The following is a 25,230-nucleotide window of genomic DNA, read 5'->3' as shown; positions in this document are numbered from 1 at the left end:
TCACGCCGTCTACATCAACAGAATGCACTGAAACTTTGCCCCCACTAGCTTAGCCTCGCTGTAGTGCGCAGCTCAAAGGGGCGTGTCCTATCTACTCATTCATATCTATGAGAACAACGATGGCTGCACATATGGACGCATGTCAATGACGTTGATTAGCTGCGTAAATACCATTATATACAGTCTATGGTAAATACGTATGTGAATCGCATCATTGGCTGCAGCAGCCAGTCACCGGTCACTCACTGACTCACATTGAAAAATAGCACAGAATGAACTGTTTCGTGTTTATTTTATTTACAATTTAGGTTGGATTTTTTTTTTTTTGTGCGCATGGCAGATTTTCTGTGCGCGGAGACCGTGTCAGCAGTGCGCAATTGCGCACGCGCGCAGCTTAGAGGGAACAGTGGTCCAAAGTTAAGGTGATTCCCTTATGGGATGGTGTCAGACCTAAATGCACTTCAATACAGTATCTTTATATTTTTGTAATTCTTTATTCATCAGTTTTAACTATTTTTTTGTCATTTTGTCTCTCATTTTTGTCATTTTGTCTTGCTTTTGTCATTTTGTTTCATTTTTGTTTTTATGTCTCATTTTTGTCATTTTGTGTCTCATCTTTTTCATTTCATTCACCCTGTTCCACCCAGACTGAAACTACCCCAGATGGTCACTGATCCACCCCCATGTTTTACTGTAGGGGCAGACAGTCTGGTTTGTAGCTTCTCCAGGCTTCCTCCTAACCAGGAAGTTGGCTGAAGTGGACATCAACTGAAAACTGGATTCATCCCTGAAGAGAACCTTAGTCCAATCATCAACAGTCCAATCCTTGTGTAATTCACCTTTAGTGGTACCAGGCACTGAAATGAACAAGAAATTGAATAAAGCAAGGGTGGTCTAATCATTTTTTCCATGACTGCATTTTCAAAGAAAAAGAAGAGAGAGATAAATCAGGCAGTTAAACTTTATTGTGATTCAGTGTTTCATGTTTAATCAGCGCATCAGGAGATAAAATGCGTTCTGGAGCAGGAGCGATAAGGAACTGGGAGGGAAAAGGAAGAAGAAAAATAAGCGTTGCATAAATAATGTATAAGAAAAGGTAGAACGCGGCAGCTGACGCAGCATATGGTTTCATTTCTAACTCCATCCATTCTCCACCTGAGCCTGGAGGAAGAGCGGCAGGGCGGCTGATGGGCGGGACCACAGGAGATAAATCACAGCTGCTTCCATCCATTCACCCCTCCAACAAGCAGCCCAATGCACAGTGGAGGAGGAAAAAAGGCAAACACGTCCCAGCGTGGAGGAGAATCATCTGGGACGGCCGGCGGCTCACGAGGTTATCACTCACTTATCGCTGCTGCGGCACGAGACGCAGGAACAAACGGGAATAGCTGGGAATAGCTGGGAATAGCTGGGGATAGCCGGGAATAGCCGGGAATAGCTAATTTTGTCTCATTTTTGTGTCTCGTTTTTGTCATTTTGTCTCATTTTGCCATTTTGTGTCTCATTTTTGTCATTTTATCTTGTTTTTGTCATTTTGTGTCGTTTTTGTCATCTTGTGTCATTATTGTCGTTTTTGTGTCATTTTTGTCGTTTTGTGTCTCATTTTTGTCATTTTGTGTCTCTTTTTTTCATTTTCGCATAACGTGGAAGAGCTGGGAATAGCTCATTTTGTCTCATTTTTGTGTCTTGTTTTTGTCATTTTGTCTTGTTTTTGTCCTTTTGTGTCTCATTTCATTTTCAAATACCCGGGAATAGCTGGGAATAGATGGGAATAGCTGGGAATAACCGGGGATAGCTGGGAATAGCCAGGGATAGCTGGGATTAGCTGGGAATAGCCAGGGATAGCTGGGATTAGCTGGGAATAGCCAGGGATAGCTGTCCATCATCGGAACACCATCAGCCGAGCACACAGCCGGGGAGCTAATGGATGCTTCCACTGGGAGGGCAATTTAGTGAATGGGTCCATCACGCCAGATGGGATTATGTGTGATTGTTATCCTTCACAAGTGCGATACGAGGGTCAGGGGTGTAATGTATACGGACCGCAGGACATTAAGCTGTCATCTCTCCACAGCCCACTCTCAGCCAATCAGCCACCCTCGTTCCACATCCTCCTGACTGACGGTCTGAGGAGCACTCAAACACTGAAATATGCAGAGCAGCTCTCAAAACTAAATTAAATTCTTATCTGCAGACTCACTTCAGCGCATTTTCAACCAAATCAATGCAGCCGTGGAACGTTCAGCACACTAGGAAATAAATAAAAAAAACACGGAAAGCTGTTGTAAAACGGCTGTAAGGTGTAGAAGTGTCCCTTCTCATGAACAGCACTCAAAAGTTTACATGTCAGAAGTCATCCCAAAGAAAAAGAAAAAAGGCACCCAGAATATGAAGCAGTTTCCAGAAAGGAGTCACAAACTTCACCTGCCCCCTTTCTGGAACAAAACGACAAGAAATTGACAAACTACACAAGCGAGAAGGAATAAGGCAAAACATAAAATAATGACAAAAATAAGACAAAGAACACAAGCGAGACAAAAAGGAAACACAAAATGACAAAAGGGAGAAACAAAACGACAAAAACATGAGACAAACAACAAAAGTCAGACAAAAAACAAGACAAAAAAACAACAAACACAAGGCAAAATATTGCAAAAATGAGACACAAAATGACAAAAACAAGAAACAAAATGACAAAAAATGAGAAAAAAGACAAAGGTCAGACAAAAAACACAAAGAAAACAACAAAAACAAGACAAAATATTACAAAAATGAGACAAAACGACCAAAAATGAGACAAACATGAAACAAAACAAAAAGTGTCAAAAAATTTGACAAAAAAATTTACAAAGCGTCAAAAATGGACAAACGACAAAAACGAGACAAAAAATGACAAAAACATGAGACAAACGACAAAAGTCAGACAAAAAACAAGACAAAACACAACAACAGCAAGACAAAATATTATAAAAAATGAGACACAAAATGACAAAAATTGAGACAATTGACATGAAACTAAATAAAAAGTGACAAAAAATTTGACAAAAAAAGTTACAAAGCGATAAAAAAAAAACCAAAAAATGAGACACAAAATGACAAAAGCATGAAACAAAACGACAAAAACGCGAGACAAACGGCAGGAAACGGAAAGCTTTCGGCCCTCAGACATCCAGCGGCGTAAAGCAGAAGATCAGAAGATGTGTCTGAGATGTTTGACGCCGTACGTCTGGAAGAACACCAGCAGGATGAGAGTCCACAGGCCCAGGATGAAGCCGTCGGGAGGATGCCAGTCCTTCTGCTTGGGTTTCTGCAGGCGGTGGGGGAGAGCAGAGGGCAGCGGGGTGAGATTGCAGGTTGGTAATAGTGTGTACATTTCTCCTGTTGAGGCCACCGCTGATTGTTCTGTCATTCACACAGGCAGGCAGGCAGACACACACACACACACACACACACACACACACACACTGCCTTTATCGCTGCACTCTCTCTGCTGTCTCTCGACACAAACAGAAGGCGGGTGGTGCAGCTCATCACTTCCTCTCCCGTCTGCTGTTTGTCCCGTTCGCTGCCACATCATCACTTCGTGTACGATTATACTTTTAAATGCGGCTCGTATTAAACATGCGTCTCACAAGGAGCGCATTTATATGCTAATGCGGCGGCAATATTCTGCAGAGAGATGAGATTTAACCTCTAAAAAATCTTCCCAACTCCTCCGCTGGTGACGGAGCTACAGATGCGCTGTGAGGACGCACTTAAGAGATCTCTGTTATCCCGTCGGAAACCACCATACGAGGCGTCACCCCTCCAAAGCCAAGACCTGCACTGCAAAAACTCAGTCTTACCAAGTCCATTCACTTAACCCTCCTGTTGTCTTCATTTATGGGCACCAAAAAATATTGTTTCCTTGTCTGAAAAAAATCCAAAAATTCAGCAAAAATCCCCCAAATTTGGCAAAAAAATCCTTGTAAATATTTTCAAAAAAATGTTTCTTAAGAACATTCACAAAAAAAATCAACCAAAATCCAGCAAACGTCACTGGATTTTGGTTGATTTTTATGTGAATGTTCTTAAGAAAATATTAGAAGTTTTACTGATATATATGGAATCACTTTAGATATTTTTAGGATTTTTTGGAAGATTTTTACTCTTTTTTTGAAAATATTTACAAGAATTTTTTACCAAATTTGGGGGATTTTTTTTTTTTTTTTAAAAATCAAACGTTTAAGGGAAACTTTTACGGAATTATTGGAATTTTCTTCCTGAAGGTTTTGCAAATTTTCAGAAATTTTGAGAACTTTTTTGCTGATTTTTTGGATTTTTTTCAGACAAGGAAACAATATTTTTGGTGCCCGTAAATGAAGACAGCAGGAGGGTTAATACATCTCAAATTAGGAGGTTACATGAAAGCAATAATCTATTTTTGAGTGAAAAACTACTTTTTTTTTAGCATGTCTGGCTTATTTTAAGACACCTAAGCTTGACAATCCTGGTAAAATAGAGCTTAAAATAAGTTTTCTCAGCTAATTTTAAGATCTCAATATTCTAAATATCATGTCTTATTTCAAGAAATCTTACCAAGACATTTTTACTTGTTCTATTGGTAGATTTTTTCACTTATTTCAAGGTAAAAGTTCCTTGAAATAAGCTTTTTTCTTGTTTTGAGAGGGGCATTTTTTCCAGTGTAGTCGATTGTAAAATCCTTCCTCACAGTGTTATAAACTGCAATGCAATGTATTAGTCTGACAGCCGTAGAAATGCTGCATCCATTCCTCACTCTGCCCGTTCTCAATCCATCACTGCAAGCACAGCAATGTGGAATTCTGCTTAAAAAATGAGGTTTCAAAGGCCGTGGTTTAATCAGATTCAAATCTAGGACAAAAACCTCTATTATTTATCCAAACTTTTACATTAAAACAAACTCTGCTGTTCAACTTTACCGGCACACGAGCAAAAAACACCCACACCTGTCCTCTGATTCACATTATGGAAATCACTCCTAGAAAATAAAAGAAAACGGTTCACAAGGAGCCCGTCATTCACAGTAAGCAGCTGATGAGAAAATAGTGTTTTTTGGGCCTTTGACACGCGGCTATTTTTGGTCTCGTCTGTCTGATGTCACACAAACGAGACAAAAATCTGTCGTCTGAGATGTTTCCTGTAGTTTCTGTCAATCTGTCACAAAGCCCCATTGATTCATGAGCTAAAAACATCCTTTTATAGTCTGAGCTTCATTTTCTCTGCTGCTCACAGAGCTCTGGGTTCCTGTCAGACTCCATCCTCTGAAGACGTACTGTATGTGGGGAAGGAAAAAGAACAGGACTGGAGGAGATGCATGTTTCACACAAACCCCAACAGAACCCAGATGCTGGTGTCCATGGAAACTCTGAATCTGTTCCTCTGTGGCTTCTGCCAGGCATTAAAACTGAACACAACGGTTCCTCGTCTATCCAAAAGCAAGTAGCAACCATGTTTATTATATTATTTCTATATATTTAAGGCTTTATAAACCCTCCTCACACCACAGAGCAACACTATGCAGCCATCAGACGTCTGTGAAATGGAGGCCAGATGCTGAATGCTGCTGTACAGGAGACACAGGAGACTGATGCTACGGTCTCTGAGCCAATCAGAGCCCAGCGCTGGACGCTGCGCATTTTATTGAGATTAAATGTTCTTTTAATATGTTTTAATTATTATTTTTTATATTGTTTTCATTTTTTAGGCTAGAAAATGCTTATTTTACCACAAAAACAATTAAAATAATTCAGTGATGGCAGAGCCGGTCTATGACTGAACTGTGGTGCTGCAATGCATCATGGGAATTCAGGGTGTTGGGGGTTGAAATGTCATTATTGTAGTTTATGTTAGTGTTATTAGTGTTTGTGTTTTATTACTCTGCCAAGGAACGCGGCAGAGTTATGTGATCCTACTACTGACATCAAGGCTTATCCGTCAGAAATGATACAAGAAATAACTGATTAAATTATAGGGTGTTTCTGAGTTTTCCTTCCATCCTTACATGAATTTTCAGACTTTTTGGCAGCGTCTTCCTCATGTCAAGAAACCGCTTCTTAGATAGACACTTCCTGTGCCACGGGAATGGTGCCAAAATAAAAGCCTGCAACATTAAAAAAGGCCTTCAAAATAAAAGCATGGAGGTAATGGTTATTTTAACACTAGGCGAAAAGTGACGAACTGATCAACAAACCTTTATAAGAGCAATTTACATGTATGTAGGTCACGTGATTCGGTATCCGTACATAACATACACATGCATAACACACGCCTGTGCTCAGGTCATTTTGTTGGATATCTATATTAAATGGACATGTTCTATGTTGCCGTGCTTTCTGATCATCAATGATAATAACAATAAAATGCTGCATTTCTGACTGCCATATGGGGGAATGACAGCCTTGGAGGAGTACTGTGCTCTCTGACTGCTTTTCTTGTTAGTGTTTGTGTTTTATTGTGTTTCTGTGGTTTAGTCAGCCTAGTTAGTTTGGTGTAGTGTTATGTTGTCAGGACCATGAGTGCAATTTATGCTTCATTACTTCCATCCACATTTTATATGATGTTGCTCTCTGTGTCAGAATAAAAGCATCTGCCAGTTGCAGAGAGCGTAAAAGGCAGATTTCCTTTCTCCAGCGTCGTTTTTAACACAGCTCGCTGTGATAATACACATATAAAAATACTTATATAATGCAAAATCCCGCGATACCAAATGAAATTTAAAAATCTGCGATACAGTGAGACCGTGAAATGTGAAGCGTGATATGGCAAGGGACGACTGTATAAGCAGAATACTGTAGCTAACATCATGTGAAAGCTGCTTTAAATCAGGCTCTGAATACCCGGAGCTCCGGCCTGTCGTGGGCTGCAGATCCTCGCTGTCTCTGTTTTAGCATTCTGGACGGCGGTGGAGCTCTATTGATTCGACTTGATTGAGCTGTTAAATAAATTTGGAGTCAGACGTAATCCAATTCTACCGCTGTCCTCGGTCTTTCTACATTAGAAATTGGCAGCGCCGTCACGTAACGTGGAGTTTGGATTGAAGTGACAGCCTTGAGAAGACGGGGCGGCGTGCACGGAGTCACGAGCACTCAGCCACACACAGACATTTCCTGAAATTAACTTCTCGCCTCACTTACCAGGAGCTGTTAAACTAATAAGAAATTAGAACAGTTTTCACCAGGCAGAGCGATTAATATTCATTATTCTGAGAACCATGTAATCAGGGCCATTCTAAATGCTATTTCATGAACAGGATCAGGTGTGATTCTTTTAATGCTCTGTATTATTCAGCGGGTCGTCACTACCTCTCCTCCACCAGGCGGTTAGAAAGCTTCGAGCATCACAGCCGTCCTGCTGGAGACAGAGCTGCTGTTTCTGATTCTCTGGCAGAACAACAGAGTCTTTGTTTTAAAGCTGATATTGCAATATAAGAGGTGTTGAAATGTTTGAGACTTTAGCTGCCAGAGACAGATTTTCCTGGCATTTGCTGCGTAGTGGGTGGTAATTTCAGACGCACAGTACTCCGTCAGCCTCTCATTTCTGTATGCTCACACAAATCCAGCAGAGAATACCTCTCTATGTACGCCAGTTCAGCATTTCTGGCCTCTTATATAAAAGGAAAATCAGCAGAATATGAGACGCCTGTTAGGGCGTAATTGCCAGACAATTGAACACTTTAAAAGCGTAAATGCCACCAGTAAGTCATGAAGATTAGATAAAGTGCTATTCTATCTGGTTTATCCCATATAGCTGCTGGAGAATGGGGAGTTCAGAGATAATAGGGTATCAAAAGCTGTTTTCATTATGTTTTATTGCTGCTACAGAGCAGAAACACTCTAAAATTAGTGAGCAGGTCTCCCAAACGTTGTGTTCCTGTGCAATTAAACAGCAGGTTTAGAAACGATTCATGGATTTTCTCACTGAAATGTAAAACTGACAGAGCAGCAAAGAAGCCACAGAGTTTAAAGGTAGAAGGTGGAAGATCATCAGGACTTTCTCCCAGAAGACTGGGGTCTGCATCCCATGGATCAACATCATTCTTAGACTTCAGTTTGTTTTCTGTCACTGTTTTGATGCCTAAACTATGCAGTTAGAAAATATCACGCTTTGGTGGACACTTTTACAGTCAAAAAAAACAACTAGTTTTTAGAAGCTTGGTGAAGTTTAGACAGCAAATCTCTGGGTAGATTATGGAAAATAGCTCAGTTCAGGTAAAAGTCAGAGTCTTTAACAGGATGTTTGAAGCTTCTCCTCTACAGATCAGCAGAGTGATGGCATCACCCATCGAGTCTAAGACTGGTTGGATGAAAAGTAGTGAAGGTAAAGCAATGAAATAAAAAGCAAAGATTAGTTATAGGAAATGTATTTGTGATACGTCTAAAATAAAAGGTGTGCATCTAATTTAGGATCATATTCTTGGAGTTAAGTTTTATTACTCCACCAAGGAACGTGGCAGAGTTATGTGACGATCGGCGTACATTTGTCTGTGAATCTGTGAATCCGTCTGTCTGTCTGTCTGTCTGTCCGTGGGCAACATTACTGAAAAACAGACCAACAGATTTGGATGAAATTTTCAGGGAAGATCAGAAATGACACAAGGACCACCTCATTAGATTTTGGCAGTGATGCGGCTTATAGTCTGGACATTTCTTTTTGTTTTCCAATTTTCAAAAATTTCCCCAAAATATTGAAAATGTGGACATCAGAAGTTTCACTGTGATAATATATTTTTAATTTTTTTCACTTGATAAACTTTCTCCATCCAGCTCTCTCTGTATTCTTTGGTCCGCCACCAAAGACAGAAAAGTCTTCATTCGTCCACGGTACAGGTCTGGTATGTCGTCACTTCCTGTCCAATCAGTGGCCTGCACTCTGTAGACGTCACATTATCGGCTCCACTCAGCTCACCGGGAACCCCGGCCCAGTAGGAACTAAAATAGAACCTGGTACCAGGAACTACGTCCTGATGGAAAACCTCACAAACCCAGTAGGCGCTAATGGAAAAGCACCATTAGTTAGGATGGTTTGGACCCGCCTGTCCCTATAAAGGGAAGGGTCACCTCTAATCAATACAAGGTCAGATTTATCCTATGATGAACATTTCTGTCTCTTCTAGGATGCCAATGCATCCATCTGTAGGGCACTGAATGGTTTGATTAAAACTCTGTGATCATGTGTATGGCCTTCAGTCACCACATCTCCAGATAACAGCTATTCAGCGTTCTCAACCACTAAATGAGGGAATATCTCTGGAAGAATGGATGTTTTTTCCTCCAATAGAGTTCAGAAAATCAATGGCAAGCAGGACTGAGACTATTCTGAATCTTACTAGGACACTTTACGTGTTTTTTTTAAATAGTTTGTCTCCTGTGTCTAACTGTCTTGATACTAAAAAAGCTTTATTTATCAAGAAAATTACATTTTTATAATGTTTTTTTCTCTAGCTGGAGACAGCGAGCTAAATGTAGACTAAAAACAGGCAGCTCTGGTACTGGCTGAATCCTAATTTAAACTAGAAACTCTCTGTTCAGAGTCAAAAAAGGACGAATATATTCACTATCCTGAATAAAAGAGGAGAGCTGGAGCACACAGCCTTTTACTGTGGGAACAGATTTTAGTTCTATATTCATATATTCACTGAAACCAGCTGTCTCTGATGAACACTGATTTTAGTGCCACACCTTCAACACCATGTCACAAACACAGGAAACAGACCTCTTTTACACTTGCAGAATTAACTTGAACTATTTGAACTTTGGAGATTAGTTCTTCTGGAAGCTTTCCAGGAGCTCCATCCTCCGTCTTTCTGCTTCTAGACGCTGGACTCCTGTCACCATTTCGCTGCTAATTCTGTCTCTCTGTTGATTGGCATTCTGCAGGTGGTGTTTGGTCTGATTTAAACTGATTTTTACAACTGAGCAGATGAGCAGACTTAACCATGAATATGTAAAACCAAAATGCAGAAAAAGTGGATTGTAGAGCTGCAGAATTCTGGGTAGTGCTCCCTGCTCCCCAGCAGACCACTGCATAGAAGATAGCAGACGCTACCACAGTGTCATAAAATGTCCGGAGCAGAGTCCTGCACACTCCAAAGGACCTCAGTCTCAGTCTAATGTGTATTTTTTTATGTTTCAGATACCCTAGAAGATGCGTTTGACGCCATCTTTGGGGGCACTTGAAGGCCATGGTGTATCAGGTGAAGATACGAGACATAAATCATCTCCAGGAACGTTTCACCAACGCCATTACGAGCACAACTTCAACTGTGCTAATGCAAGTTCATCAACAGTGGAAAACACATATTAATGTGTGTTTTCCAAACAATGGTAATCCTATAGAGCACATTATATAAATAAAAAAGGTCATCCAACATAAAATGTTCATTTCTCCTCTCTATGGAAGCTTAGGGCCCACTCTGTATATTTAAAATGCTGTCAAAGATGACGTGTTTTACATCTGAGAAAGGCGTCTCTGGTTTTTATTTTGGTTCATATGAGTCCTGACTTCATGGCAAAGAAAATAATGGAGTAGAAAAAACATAATTTAATGTTAAAGGGCATCAGAGGGCTGCAGAAATAATGTTTTACAGGAACTTCACTCATTATGCTGCTGATATACAGCATATATATATAAAACCTACCTCTAGTCTGATGTATTTCATAACTCGTTTATAGATTGATTCTTTTTGAAGGTTCTATAATTTCCCAGAGGTTTAATACTTTTTTGTATGTTCTTGAAAATTCAAATACTAAAGGATAAAGTGTTAAAACAGTAAAATGTTCCTCCTGTAATTCATATCTTTGTTGTTGGAAGTGTTAAAGGTCCAAAAAAGAAGTTGTTTTATTCATTATGGATTTTTTAAATTAATCAGCCGATTAATTGGTTATCGGAATTTTTTTCTGCCAAATATCGGAATCGACCTCAAAGATCCATATCGGTCGGGTCCTAGTAGTAACTAACTACAGCAATCTCTCCCACCGAGACGCATGATTACTGAGCTTCCAGCTCAGATTGCCATCGTACCGCTACCCATTTCAAAATGCTCAGATTCAGTCCAAAACACACTTCAGAGTGCTGTGTTTTCCTGTTCTCGTATCACTGCAGGCATCAGATCCGTGTTACATAACTAAATGTGAGTTTTCAGTTGCAGCCGTGGCGACAAAGTGGCCGGCCAGGAGACGAGGAGAGGAGCTGAGGGTTAAACACCTGGAGGACGGAGCAGATCGCTGCTGGGGGACGATCATCAGCTCTGACTGGGACAGTGTGGCCATCAGGGGCAGCTGACCTCCCTGACAACAGCGGGCTGAGGTGTGCGTGACCGTGGCTCTTTATGGGCGTGCACGTACATGCGTGTGTGTGTTTAAGAGGCAGCCTCTCGGGTAAAGACGAGCAGAAAGTGATGGATCGACTGTGACAAGTCGCCACGTCAGCACAGCCGGCAGAGACAGGAGCATATGTCAAGAGAGAAGCCGAGGCAGAGGGATGTCAGAAGGAAAATAGGTGACATAAAGTCAGAGGAAAGAGGGACATTCTGATGGTCTTTCACCAGAGGATTGGGCTTATCAAACTACTAGACAATACTTTTCTTAACGTAAGTATGCTTTTCATAATGACACCCTAAATAATTACTGGGTTTCTGCAGAAATCAGTCAAATTTAATGCTTTTTAATGCCATTTTAATGGTACACTGTAAAAATTTTAATGCCACAACCGTGAACTCAACCAATTACACAGGTTTAGGTTTTTTTTTTTTGTAAAAGATGATTTTTATATGAAAACTGTCCCTACATTTTACTATTTCTGAATCCGGAAACCACCCCTGACCACCAACGGGCTGCAGTCATTCTATGAAATCCACGTTTTTGAGCTATTTTTGCTGGAATTTGCATTTCCCGATTTCCCAGCTCTCCTCCACCTGGTCCAGCCTACCAGCCACCTTAAAAACATGCAGTTGTTGGCAATTGTACCCGACCGGTTGGAACAATTATCACAATGTTTCGGCATGTTTACGCAGATGTACATACCTGACAAACTGCAGTCTATGATTATATATTATCGTCAAATATTTTCTTGAAAACTGCAGAAAGAATTTTTAATGTCACTGAGAATCAAATTTAATGTTTTTTACTGCCATTTAAGGCCTTAATTTTCACAAAATCAACTTAATGACTATTAATGCTTTTTAATGCCCTGCAGAAACCCTGAATTAAGACTGGATCCAATGTGTGCACTGAGAGCAACATTTTATAGCAGGGGAGTCAAACCATCTTAGTTCAGGGGCCACATGCAGTCCATCTTAGATGCATCGCGATTCAGACGTGGAAGAATCTAAACTGATTTACAAAAATTTTGACTATTTAAATGTGAAAGTAATGCAGAAGGTTCTAAATAATCAGCCCCTCCGGGAATTCGCGATGTTGCGATCACGCAAATTCACACAAATTCAACCAATCTCCATGAATTCTGCACGACAATGCAATTTTGCCGAATCACCGCAACTTTTCCACAATTTTGTCCCGCCTCCCATGAGTTCCACCAATCATAGCAGGCAAACGTAATGCATGTACGTCACCGAATTCACTTCATTGTTTCTGGTTTGAAGATGCAGACATGTCCCACTCTAATGTCTCTCATTTACCAACAAAAATCACTGCTGAAGACTGTGAAAAACAATTCATTCCCTGATGTTCTCCACCAAAGTGGAGGTAAACAGTTTTACACCCGTGCAATATTGTGGTGGAATACAAAAAAATACAAAAATCATCGATTGATAAACATTTTTCTACCATGAAACATCAGGAGAACGTCTGAAAGGAGCGGACCACAGACCAGACAGATCACCATGATGGAAACTGTTGCATCCAGATCTGTTTGAACTCTGAAACAATGAAGGGAAGTTAGATTCATTATTCCGCCAAGGAACGTGGTGGAGTTATGTGAGGATCGGCGTATGTGAATCATTCCACTGTTAGCAACATTACTCAAAAACAGACTAATGGCCTGGACTCCACAGACCTCTGGCAGTGTCGTGTGGTTTTAGGCACCAGGACATCAGCAGCAGATCCTTTAAGTTCACGGATCAAAGTTCTTCTTCCAGCTCATCCCACAGACGCTCAGCCAGACTGAGATCTAGAATCCACGCGTCACTAATGCGTACATGCAGTATAGAAATGAACAGGTCAGAATTACTGACATATTTATACATATTCCAGACTGTCTGGAACTGGACAAGGAACAACAAATGTGACTTTCAGATAAAAGTCGACCAAATCTACATATAGCATGTAAAAAATGAGAGGAAAAAGCTAAGAAGCAATTCATCATTCAGTCCCTGAGGAGCCAGTGTTTGTAGAGTTTAAATCCAGTCAGCCTCATGCTGTTCCAGTGATTTATCATGTTCCCTGCCTCTGAATGAAGATCTAGCACCCAAATGTTACGCACAAATGTGTTTTTCCAAGTTAGACAGTTTGCAGGAGTCTTTAGGACCCGAGCTTTTCCAGCAGAACTATTCGTCATGTTTCTCGAACCATTTCTGAACCATCTTTGCAGCTGAAACAGGCTGTTGTTTCTGTTGTCTTATGTCTTGTTTTTATCGTGTTGTATTTTGTTTGTCATTTTGTGTCTCATTTTTGTTGTTTTATGTCTTGTTTTTGTCATTTTATGTCTTGTTTTTGTCATTTTGTGTCTTGTTTTAGTCATTTTGTGTCATGTTTTTGTCATTTTGTGTCTTATTTTTGTCATTTTGTGTCTTGTTTTTGTAATTTTGTGTCTTGTTTTTGCCATTTTGTGTGATTTTTTTTGTCATTTTGTGTCTTATTTGTGTCATTTTGTGTCTTATTTTTGTCATTTTGAGTCTTATTTTTGCCATTTTGAAGCTGGTAATTCATGTGCAGATCCATTAGTAGAGTAACGGATTTATGTTTAAATTTATGTGAAAAGGGAACATGTAGATAACAATCCTCCAAATGTATATGAACAACGTAAGAAATTACAGAGAAATGCTGAGAAGCAGTTCATCACTCAGCCCCTCAGGAGAGAATGTTTGAACAGAGTAAATCCTTCATGCTGTTTGAGTACGTTATCACGGTCGCTGCCACCTGCTGCCTAATGAACATCTGGCATCGAAATGCTGCGAATAAACGTATTTCTGCAAATTAGACGCTGTGCAGGAGTCTCTGAAAGCTTCCAGCAGAACATTGTCCAGAGCATCATCCATCCATCCATCCATCCATCCATCCATCAATCTGTCTATCATCCATCCATCCATCTATCCGGCCATCCATTCATCCATCCATCCATCCATCCATCCATCCATCCATCCATCCATCCATCCATCCATCCATCCATCTATCCATCCATCACCCATCCATCCATCATCCATCCATCCATCAATCCATCCATCCACCCGTCCATCCACCTGTCTGTCCATCCATCCATCCATCCATCCATCTGTCCATCCATCCATCCATCCATCCGTCCATCCATCATCTAACCATCCATCCATCCATCCATCCATCCATCCATCCATCCAACGTCCATCCATCCATCCATCCATCTAACCGTTCATCCATCATCAGTCCACCCATCCATCCATCTAATGTCCATCCATCCATCCATCCATCCATCCATCCATCCATCCATTCATCTAACCGTCCATCCATCCATCCATCTAACGTCCATCCATCCATCCATCCATCCATCCATCCATCTAACGGTCCATCCATCCATCTGTCCATCCATCTAACGTCCATCCATCCATCCATCCATCCGTCCATCCATCCATCCATCCATCCATCTAACGGTCCATCCATCCATCTGTCCATCCATCCATCCATCCATCCATCTAACCGTCCATCCATCCATCAGTCCATCCATCCATTCATCCATCCATCTAACCGTCCATCCATCCATCCATTCATTCATCCATCTAACCGTCCATCCATCCATCCATCCATCCATCCATCTAACGTCCATCCATCCATCCATCCATCCATCCATCCATCTAACGGTCCATCCATCCATCCATCCGTCCATCCATCCATCAGTCCATCCATCCATCCATCCATCCATCCATTCATCCATCTAACCGTCCATCCATCCATCAGTCCATCCATCCATTCATCCATCCATCTAACCGTCCATCCATCCATCCATCCATCCATCCATCCATCTAACGGTCCATCCATCCATCCATCCGTCCATCCATCCATCAGTCCATCCATCCATCCATCCATTCATCCATCTAACCGTCCATCCATCCATCAGTCCATCCATCCATTCATCCATCCATCTAACCGTCCATCCATCCATCCATTCATCATCTAACCGTCCATCCATTCATCCATCCATCCATCCAACGTCCATCCATCCATCCATCCATCCATCCATCTAACGGTCCATCCATCCATCCATCCATCTAACCGTCCATCCATCCATCAGTCCATCCATCCATCCATCTAACCGTCCATCCATCCATCCATTCATCCATCTAACCGTCCATCCATCCATCCATCCATCCATCCATCCATCCATCCATCTAACGGTCCATCCATCCATCCATCCATCTAACCGTCCATCCATCCATCAGTCCATCCATCCATCCATCTAACCGTCCATCCATCCATCCATTCATCCATCTAACCGTCCATCCATCCATCCATCCATCCATCCATCCATCCATCCATTTAACCTCAGCATGCTTTCAGACTCTGGGAGGAAGCTGGAGAACCTGGAGGAAACCCACACATGTACAGGGAGAAGATGGAGACTCCATGCAGAATTATCCCAGGAAGGCTGGGATACAAACCGGGGATCTTCTAGCTGCAAGGCGACAGTACTAATCGTTGAGCCACTATGTGACCCCTGGCCATCCACATAATGTTAGGAAAAAAGAAAAAGAAAAGGACTGGCCACCTTCTTCCATGTCCAGTTCTAACACTCATGAGACCATTGTGGACACTTTAAGTGGTGGAGAGGAGCCACCAGAGCCACTCTATTCATCCTTCATAGCTCTTCTGAGAGACTGGACCTCACAGGCATCAGTGAACCTCAGGCATCCACGACTCTGTTACTGGTTGTCCTTCCTTTTACTGGGTACCATCAGGACACCCCACTAGATCACTGACCCAGTTGTCCAGCCATCACCATTTGGTCCCAGTCATACTGGACATTTTCAGCATCAGTAACTGACAGTTTACTGGCAGCCTAATTTATCCCATCCCTTGATGAGATATTCACTGTTATTCACCTGTTGGAGGTTTTCATGTTGTGGCTGATCAGTGTATGAGCCTATTAGAGAAAACAGGAGCACTGCTTAAGCAGTAAACATTTAGCTGTCTGTCTAAGAAAAACTGAAAGAGTCAGAAATTTACTTGAATCATTTGGGAATACTATGTCACATTTGATCCCGATTGATCATAAAGCAAACTGCCCTAAAACATAACCCTATGAGTGGTTCTTATGCCATTTCCTCTCAAATGCTGCCTTTTTCCTGCCGTTAAACATTTCTCCACTGATATTTCTTGTTAATTTTGAGTTTACATATACACAAATACCACTACCTAATTAATCTGGAACTGCTTTAGCTCAAAGCAAACTTTCCAAGAGTCCAAACACTTCTGCAGTAACTTTAATTTTGCTGATATAACAGCCTGGCCCTTTCAATAGACCTTGTCTACAATGTAAAGCATTATGAAACATTCTCACTACACGTTTTCATTGTCCAAGGACCAAGATCAATTTGCTTGTTTTGTCCAAGTCCCACAGACATTCAATTTACATTCCTATACAAGAGAGATAAGCCACAAATCCTCAAAGCAAACTGGAGACGCCGGAGCCAACAGATGTCTGGAATTTCTGTGTGATAACAGATTAGTCATTGAAGTAGTTTATCAAAAATTATTAATTTTCCGCGAGTCAACTAATTGCTGAAATGACAAACTGATAGAGCCCTCAAAACGAGACATTTCTGCTCAGACATGCATGAGTTTTATATCCCCCAGGAATAAAAAAAAACAAAAAGGAAATACAGACATGAAGGAGGACAAAAACATTCACCTGGAAGGACATGGACCTCCAGTACCACTACACTGTATTGCGTATACAATCCACTACTAAAATCAATTAACGACTACCCATCTGATTGACTGGAGCTAATTAACATGACCACGTAGGATGCTAATGGATGTTCAGGGAGGTTTTGAAATGCCCTGCAACACACTCGCACTCCAAGGTCAAAACTGCAGCAAATTTCTGTTGTTGTGCCGAAGGAACGAAGGAACAGCAGCAGCGAAACGACACGTCGCCGTAGCGACTTGACATTTCAGCCCTCGGCAAGTGCTGAGGCAGTCAAAGCAGCAGCCGCATTATCCTCTCATAAAGCGCATTTTGCTTTTTCTAGAGGACATTATTCATAATTACTGAGCATCAAAGTGACTTCCAACTGAAATTTGATGAAACAGAAATTGTCGGCGTGGGCTCGGCCTGTGATCCGCTCAATCCCAACATCCACTCCTCAGAAAGCGTCGCCGCTGCAGCCTGAATGAGGGCAGGGGGATTTGGCCAGGGATGGGAGGGAGGGAGGCGAAGCATTAATTTTCACTGTTTCCATTTTCAATTCTCTGGAGCCGTATGGGGTGGCGTCAAGCTGGCAAAAGAACAAATAACAATTTGACGCCAGAGACCAGGACTCAGAGCAGTGAGGGAGGAAGAAAAACACACACACACACACAAAAAAAATAGAGAGAGAGCATCTTGTAGTTATTTCCAGAATGGTACATATTGTGATTAGGCCCTGGCAACGGCATGGGATGTGTTGGAAGGAGAAGGTGGCGGGATGAGGGGACTCACCCTGTCACTGCTGCCAACGGTGACAAGACATTAATCAACTCCTCACATACGCAATGAGGCCATGTCTGTTCACAGCCGCCATACAGCTCCGTCTATACGTCCTCTGACAGTCCCTCTGATGACTTCTCTATTTACAAGCCTTCTCCTGGTCTACTAGCAAATGGAAAAACGGCTTTTTTTAGAAGATAAACTCAGTATGAAGGTTTGCTTTTGTTGACTGGAATCAGCTGCAGACCACTTGAAAACATTTTAGGCATCAAATCTCATGAGATTCAATCTCATCTAATTCCTCAGATGAGTACATCTGATCAGCAGCAGCACGGAGCGCCGCCACGGCAACACGGAGACAAAAACAGACATCCGAGATGGCTCCGCAGACGATATGACAACCAATCAGACAGAGGACAGCTGTCAATCGGTCTGATGGACATCGGTCAGTCTGCTGCAGTGCAGATGAACTATGAAGGGAAGGAAAGCCATGACTCAGTCTGTCAGGACTCCCATCTCCAACCCAGCAGGAGAGCCAGCCCATAATCGAAGTCTCTGCCAGGGGTCGCCAGGCTGACGACGTGTGGCTGCATTTAACCCCCCTGTTGTCTTCACTTATGGGCACCAAGAAATATTGTTTCTTTGTCTGAAAAAAATCAAAAAAGTCAGCAAAACATTCCCCAAATTTCTGAAAATTTGCAAAACCTTCAGGAAGAAAATTCCAATAATTCATTAAAAGTTTCCCTTAAAAGTTTTATTTTAAAAAATCCCCCAAATTTGGCAAGAAAAGTCTTGTAAATGTTTTCAAAAAAATGGGGAAAAATCTTCCAAAAAAATCCTAAAAATATCTAAAATGATTACATATATATCAGTAAAACATAAAAATCGCTGGATTTTAGTTGATTTTTTTGTGAATGTTCTTAAGAAACATTTTTAACATTTCTTTTTTCCACCAAAAAATGTTCAAAAATTTCTCAAAAATGTTGAAAATGTGGACATCAGAAGTTTCACTCAGAAGAGATATGTTTCTTCCACATTTTCAAACTTTAAAATGGGTCAATTTTGATCCGCAGGACGACACGAGGGTTAAAGGACTGGAGGGTGAGCAGAAAGACAACAATGACAAAAGAAAAAGCTTCTAGAGCGATAAAACAGATGAATGAGCCGAGACATGAAGCCAAGTAGCTGACAGCAGCGTGTGTGTGTGTGTGTGTGTGTGTGTGTGTGTGTGTGTGTGCGACTGTGCACGTTGTCGATGGCGTGATCGTAATTTTCAGAACATACAAGTAAACACAGTTCATGGGGCCCTCTTCTGTGAGCAGCAGGCAGCAGATCAGACACCGGCCAGTGTTTGCCATGATTCTGAGGCAGTCCTGGGCTCCTTTTCCAGAGAGCTGCTGGGTGTGGAGACCCCTCCTGTTTCCCATCACCACACTCAATAAGCCGACAGGCCTCTGGTCAGCTCCAGCTCTTCACACCAGCTGACTGGGACGCCTGTGTTCACACTAAAGTCGATGCCAGCCGGCGATGTTTTCAGCAGCAGGACCAAAGATTCTTTTTTTTAAAATCAGCTGGATCTGACCTCTGATATCAACACCAATAGAGCCGTGTGTGTCTGCATCGTAGAGACAAACATCAGATCAAACTGAAGTCTGACCCAGCAGCATTTTAAACAAATCTATTGTTAACAAATGACTATTTTTAACCCTCCCGTTGTCTTCATTTACAGGCACCAAAAAATATTGTTTCCTTGTCTGAAAAAAATCCAAAAAGTCAGCAAAAAATTCCCCAAAATTCTGAAAATTTGCAAAACCTTCAGGAAGAAAATTCCAATAATTCTTTAAAAGTTTCCCTTAAAAGTTTTATTTTTAAAAAATCCCCCAAATTTGGCAAGAAAATTCTTGGAAATATTTTCAAAAAATTATAAAAATATCTAAAGTGATTCCATATATATCAGTAAAACATCCAATATTTTCTTTAAGAACTTTCACAAAAAATCAACTAAAAAATGTTCAAAGATTTCCCAATAATGTTGAAAATGTGGACTTCAGAAGTTTCACTGTGAAAATATTTTTTTCCCCACATTTTCAAACTTTAAAACGGGTCAATTTTGACCCGCAGGACGACACGAGGGTTAATTTGATGCCTCTGGGTTTGTTCAGTGATGAAAATGAGCAGAGGTATTTCTACCTGTTTTTGGGGAGGTGGTGACTGCTGTTCATGGCGGCTTTGATCCTCCGATCACACGTTAAAATCGCAAAACCAGATTTGACACTTGGCTTTTAGTTGAACAGCTGAAATGACTTGATGTGTATTTAAGCAGTGAAAGTGAGAAAAACAACTGCTCAGCTGTCACATTCAGCAAAGAAATAATTATATTAAAGTCTGTCTTTGTTTTAATTTGAAGTCCTAATCCCTCGGAGACACTGGAAGATGACATCCCATTAAGTTTGGACATCATGACTCAGACTCACTGTATGGGAGACGGAACTCTGGATGCTCATTAAAATGACAACCTGACTCCAGTTCAGCTTTGAATATGCTCAAAAATCTGTAGTAGAGCGCCGCTAACGTAGCCTCAGCCCGACTCCAAAATGAACTTTATTTTTTAATAATATATTTCAGTATTTAAATTTTAGGGAATTTAAAAGACAAGAACAAAGTGAACAGGCTCTACACAGTCGACGACAGATGAACAGACCAAAAGAAAAAAACAAACAACTAAACAAATAAATTAAATAGCCAAAATATACATATACGCATATACAGTCAAGGCCGACATTATTCATACCACTGGCAAATTTTGACATAAAGTTACTTTTGTTCAACCAGCAAGCTTTTTTTTTTGATTGGAAATGATGCAGGCTTCTCTCAAAAGGTAAACAGACGACATACAAGAGGTATCATTGTGGAAAAAAATATTGCTCAGCTTTTATTTACATTTGAGCAAAAAGTATTCGGATTCCACCCCCCGCTCCAGTATTTGTCTCGTCAGTTTGTCCGACGTATCCCCCGTCAGACGTTAGAATATGAACCGATCCTAATATTCACCGCGTCCCCCGTTGTGCAGTTATGTTAGCACATGAATAAAAGTGGGAGTTTTCATGGAAAACATGGAATTGTCTGGGTGACCCCAAACTTTAGAACGGTAGCGTCGATGTTAACATTCCTATGACATGATGAGTTTATGATTACTGCAAACAGTAAAGTAATGGATGCAGAGCTGTATGCAGGCTGTAACCATGATTAAGTCTGATGTAAAGTCGACATATTCGTTGTTACAGCAACACTTCGCTGCACAAACATAAAACTAGCATCGCTGGAAAGGTCAGGTTGGCAGTTTCATTCATTGTAATAATAAATATCTGGTGAGCAGAAGAAAGCAACGGGAATTTGCACACAAAGTGGGTCCATGGGGCTCTAAGTGTTAAATAAACAAGTTGATAAAACCATGAGCTGCTCTGACACGGCTCAACTGTGGATGGAAGCACTGATAACGTCTGCTCTGCCTGTGGGAAACATTTAACGGCTTCTTTACTTTTCTGAGGCACAAGTTGAAGTGGAAGTATAGAAATTGTGCTTTTAACCCTCCTGTTGTCCTCATTTACAGGCACCAAAAAATACTGTTTCCTTGTCTGAAAAAAATCCAAAATTTCTGCAAAAAAATGTCCCAAATTTCTGAAAATTTGCAAAACCTTCAGGAAGAAAATTCCAATAATTCCTTAAAAGTTTCCCTTGAAAGTTTCATTTTTAAAAAATCCCCCAAATTTGGCAAGAAAATTCTTGTAAATATTTTCAAAAAATTAGTAAAAATCTTCAAAAAAAATCCTAAAAATATCTAAAGTGATTACATGTATATCAGTAAAACTACTAATATTGTCTTTAAGAATATTCACATAAAAATCAACTAAAATCCATCGAAATTCGCTGGATTTTGGTTGATTTTTTTTGTGAATGTTCTTCAGAAACATTTTTAACACTTCTTCTTTTCCACCAACAAATGTTCAAAGATTTCACAAAAATGTTGAAAATGTGGACATCAGAAGTTTCACTGTGAAAATATATTTTTTTCCACATTTTCAAACTTTAAAACGGGTCAATTTTGACCCGCAGGACGACACGAGGGTTAATAGGTTCATGATGGAAAATCTTACTGGAGTGATTCGGGACCGAGGACGGGCTGTTTTGAATGCAGAGCACTACGTTCTAAAGGTGGACCGAGGAGGAAGATGTGTTCATTTGTGAAGGTCGACCCGCCTGAAAGCCACAATCCATTTGGGAATGAGTCGAATACACAATTCCTCGCCACGATCCCGCCTATCCATTCTGCTGGATTTCACGGTGGCCCCTCCACGCCGAGACCACGAGGCAGTTGCATTTCACACTCGGAGACGTCGCCATGGAAACAGCACAAAGACATCTTGTTGGTGGATGTTGCACACAACTTTCCGTTCTGGGTCCAAATTAAGGACAAGCATAGACACACTTCAAATAACACACGCAAAAAAAAAAGAAGCACCGGAGCCAGAATAAAGTGCTACCTACGCAAAAGTATAAAAGATGACAAAAGCTCCATCAAAAAATAAAATCCATGCTAAAATTATCCACCAGCACAGCTCCGTTAATGCAGCTCTGAGTGTCCCCGGCTGACTGAGGAGTCTGGATGAAGCTCTTACCTGATGGATGATTTCAGAAACCGGCAGCTGGTCCACATAGGAGTGCATCTCTTTATGGACGTCTCCATTAGCAGGTCTGAAAGACAAAAACAAGCACCAAACAGCACTGCTTTAGCATTTACCCAAGAAAGCCAATCACACTCCGGACACATTATGCTTTTGTTATGCGAAACACAGTTATTCAGTGATGAAGAAAAGCTGCCAGGAAGAGAAACCGGCTCGGTGTTGGCAGTGTGCACTGCAAAAACTCCAAATCTTACCAAGTCTATTTGTCTTATTTTTAGTCTAAATGTCTCATCCCACTTGATTTAAGATAAATTCACTTAACAAGAGACATTTCAGCAGATGGAGGGACTTGTTTTAAGACAATGCATCTTAAACACAACAATTTTACAAGAAAATTCAAAATAACTTTAACCCTCATGTCGTCCTGCAGGTCAGATTGACCTGTTTAAAGTTTGAAAATGTGGAGAAATAAATATTTTCACAGTGAAGGTCTGCCTTATTTTAAGACATCTAAGCTTGACAATCCTGGTAAAATAGAGCTTAAAATAAGTTTTCCCAGCTAATTTTAAGATCTCAATATTCTAAATATCATATCTTATTTCAAGAAATCTTACAAGACATTTTTCACTTGTTCTATTGGCAGATTTTTTCACTTATTTCAAGGTAAAAGTTCCTTGAAACAAGTTTTTTTTTCTTGTTTTGACGGGGCATGTTTTCCAGTGTGAGCCAGACTGACGGATCATTTCAGGGCCGACTCAACGCTATGCAGCACAATCTGACACAAGCAAACCCTTTTTTGCTATTAAAAATCAGCCTGAAACACTTATGAGAGTCAGAGTCATTTTCATAAGAATGGATGTGATTGGAATGGATCCCCTGCAAATCACTGCCAAACTCTGCAGGCCAAGACGAAGTGAAAACCAGATAATTTGTTAAGTGATGCACCATGTAGAAGCTCTCCCACTAAGCACCTTTTTTACTGAAGGATTTTCAGAGGTTTTGGAAGAGCTCAGAACTCCTGAGCCCCGGTATGATCCACAGTGCACTCTGAAAAAGTTCCTCTAAAGCCCGAGTGAACATCAATGCAGCAATCAATGAAAGTTAGAGGGAGCTTTAGAGTCGGCTTCGGTGCTCATGTGGGGCCGGTTTGTTGCTGATATTTGTGTTCGACGCTACACTCCAAACAGCAGATCCTCGTGGCGTCTCATTTGCTAAGATTTTGCAAACACCCACCAGTGCTCTCTGCTCCTGTTTGCTCTTTGCCAGTTTAGACACAAAAGAAATCCAAACACAACTTTGAAGGCGAAGTTTTCTAACTTTAACAGAGCGCCACAAAAGTACAGAAATCCATTAAAACTGGTAAAATCTCCCTGTAAATAATAAAGAACCATCATGAAAACGTTTATTTACTCATTTTCTGTGCGATGCTTCAGTGATTTTATTCAATATTTTGTCATTTTTTACTTCTATCCTCTTATTCTCGATCATTCTAATGAACCTTTCTGGAAAGCAGTTTATTTTGTCTAAATTTTAAATAATTTCAGATCTTGACAAGTTGTTTTGATCATCCAGTAAATCCTCTATGGTTCAGGTCCAGATGACTAAATGTTGTGTTCCTTTGTAGACACTCTGTGATCTGGAAGTTGGAATGTGGAAATGATGAACTGAGACTGAATGTGGAACCTGATCTAAAATGGGTTTGACACCCTCCTGCTCTTCTTTCTTCCTTTCTGTTGGACTCTGTTTCTTGTTGGACAGGTCTGTTTGTCTTTCTGACAGCGAGCAGAGAGATGACCTCCTGCTGAGCTTTCTTTCCTCTGAGCTCTTTCCTGCCACTAAGAGCAGCGACGCCTCACCCTCCGCCTCCTCCTCCTTTTTTACTTAGCACAAGAGATGAGTTCTAATTCAATTCAAACCACTTTCCACTTTATTTTCCATAAAGGAGATTTTTGGAGAGGATTTTTCAATCCACTTAGCTGATTGTAACGGCAGCGCCTCCCCCTCCTCCTCCTGGTATCACTGCCGTCTCCAGCTGCCATCTTTAGGTCAAACAAATTTCCTTTTAACATCTGCTCCACTCGCAGCCCTGCAGGTTTTTGTAGATTCAATCCGGCGCTGCAGGTCCCAGATTACATTAGGTTTACTTTCTGACTCGACGGGACATGAATCAGCTGTAATTTGATAGTTGTAATTATTCTGAGGAGCGTTCGCCGCAGGAAGACGTGTTCCAGTCAGCAACCACCTCTGGCCGGGAGTGAGAAACTGCAGCGTGTCATTGAGGCGTTAAGCCGACGTATAATGGAGGACTGAGGGGTCCATTAAAACGTCCTCCACATCAAGAGCTGTTCACTTCATGGAAGAGCCTTTTTCTGAGCTAAAACGATGCTTGGAAATATGCAAGGGAAATGAGAGCGAGCTGGAGGATGAACACAGGCATGTAGTCTAATCCAGGGGTGTCCAACATGAGAAGACATTAACTGCAGATTGTAAATTAGTAAAACTCTGAATTTAAAATTATTTCTAGACCATGACAAGTTGTTTTGATCAGAAAGTAAAATACTAGATTGTTCATTGTTCTTTTGTCATTTTGTGTCTCGTTTTTGTAATATTTTGTCTTGTTTTTGTTGTTTTTTGACTTTTTTTTGTCTGACTTCAGTTGCTTGTCCCATGTGTTTGTCGCTTTGTTTCTCATTTT

The 25,230-nt window shown here is 40.9% G+C and overlaps 1 protein-coding gene across 2 annotated transcripts in view; it reads right to left on the bottom strand.

The window, feature by feature from the left end:
• Positions 1-947: 947 nt before the first annotated feature.
• The window catches only part of pigk (phosphatidylinositol glycan anchor biosynthesis, class K), a 47,675-nt gene continuing 23,392 nt past the window's right edge, over positions 948-25,230 (bottom strand). The window contains exons 10-11 of one of the 2 annotated variants that reach the window (XM_023291210.3): positions 22,530-22,605; positions 948-3,307 (exon numbers count right to left, since the gene is read on the bottom strand). In XM_023291210.3, coding sequence (XP_023146978.1) covers positions 3,191-3,307; positions 22,530-22,605 — 193 coding nt within the window. In that variant the 3' untranslated portion in view covers positions 948-3,190. Of the gene's footprint in view, positions 3,308-20,759; positions 22,307-22,529; positions 22,606-25,230 lie in introns of those variants that run through there. The other variant, XM_035957668.2, reaches the window with a different exon arrangement.

Source organism: Amphiprion ocellaris, chromosome 10, assembly GCF_022539595.1.
Source record: "Amphiprion ocellaris isolate individual 3 ecotype Okinawa chromosome 10, ASM2253959v1, whole genome shotgun sequence".
NCBI lineage: Eukaryota > Metazoa > Chordata > Actinopteri > Pomacentridae > Amphiprion > Amphiprion ocellaris.
Note: the sequence above shows the minus strand (reverse complement) of the source record. Positions and strands in the feature narration are given on the sequence as shown.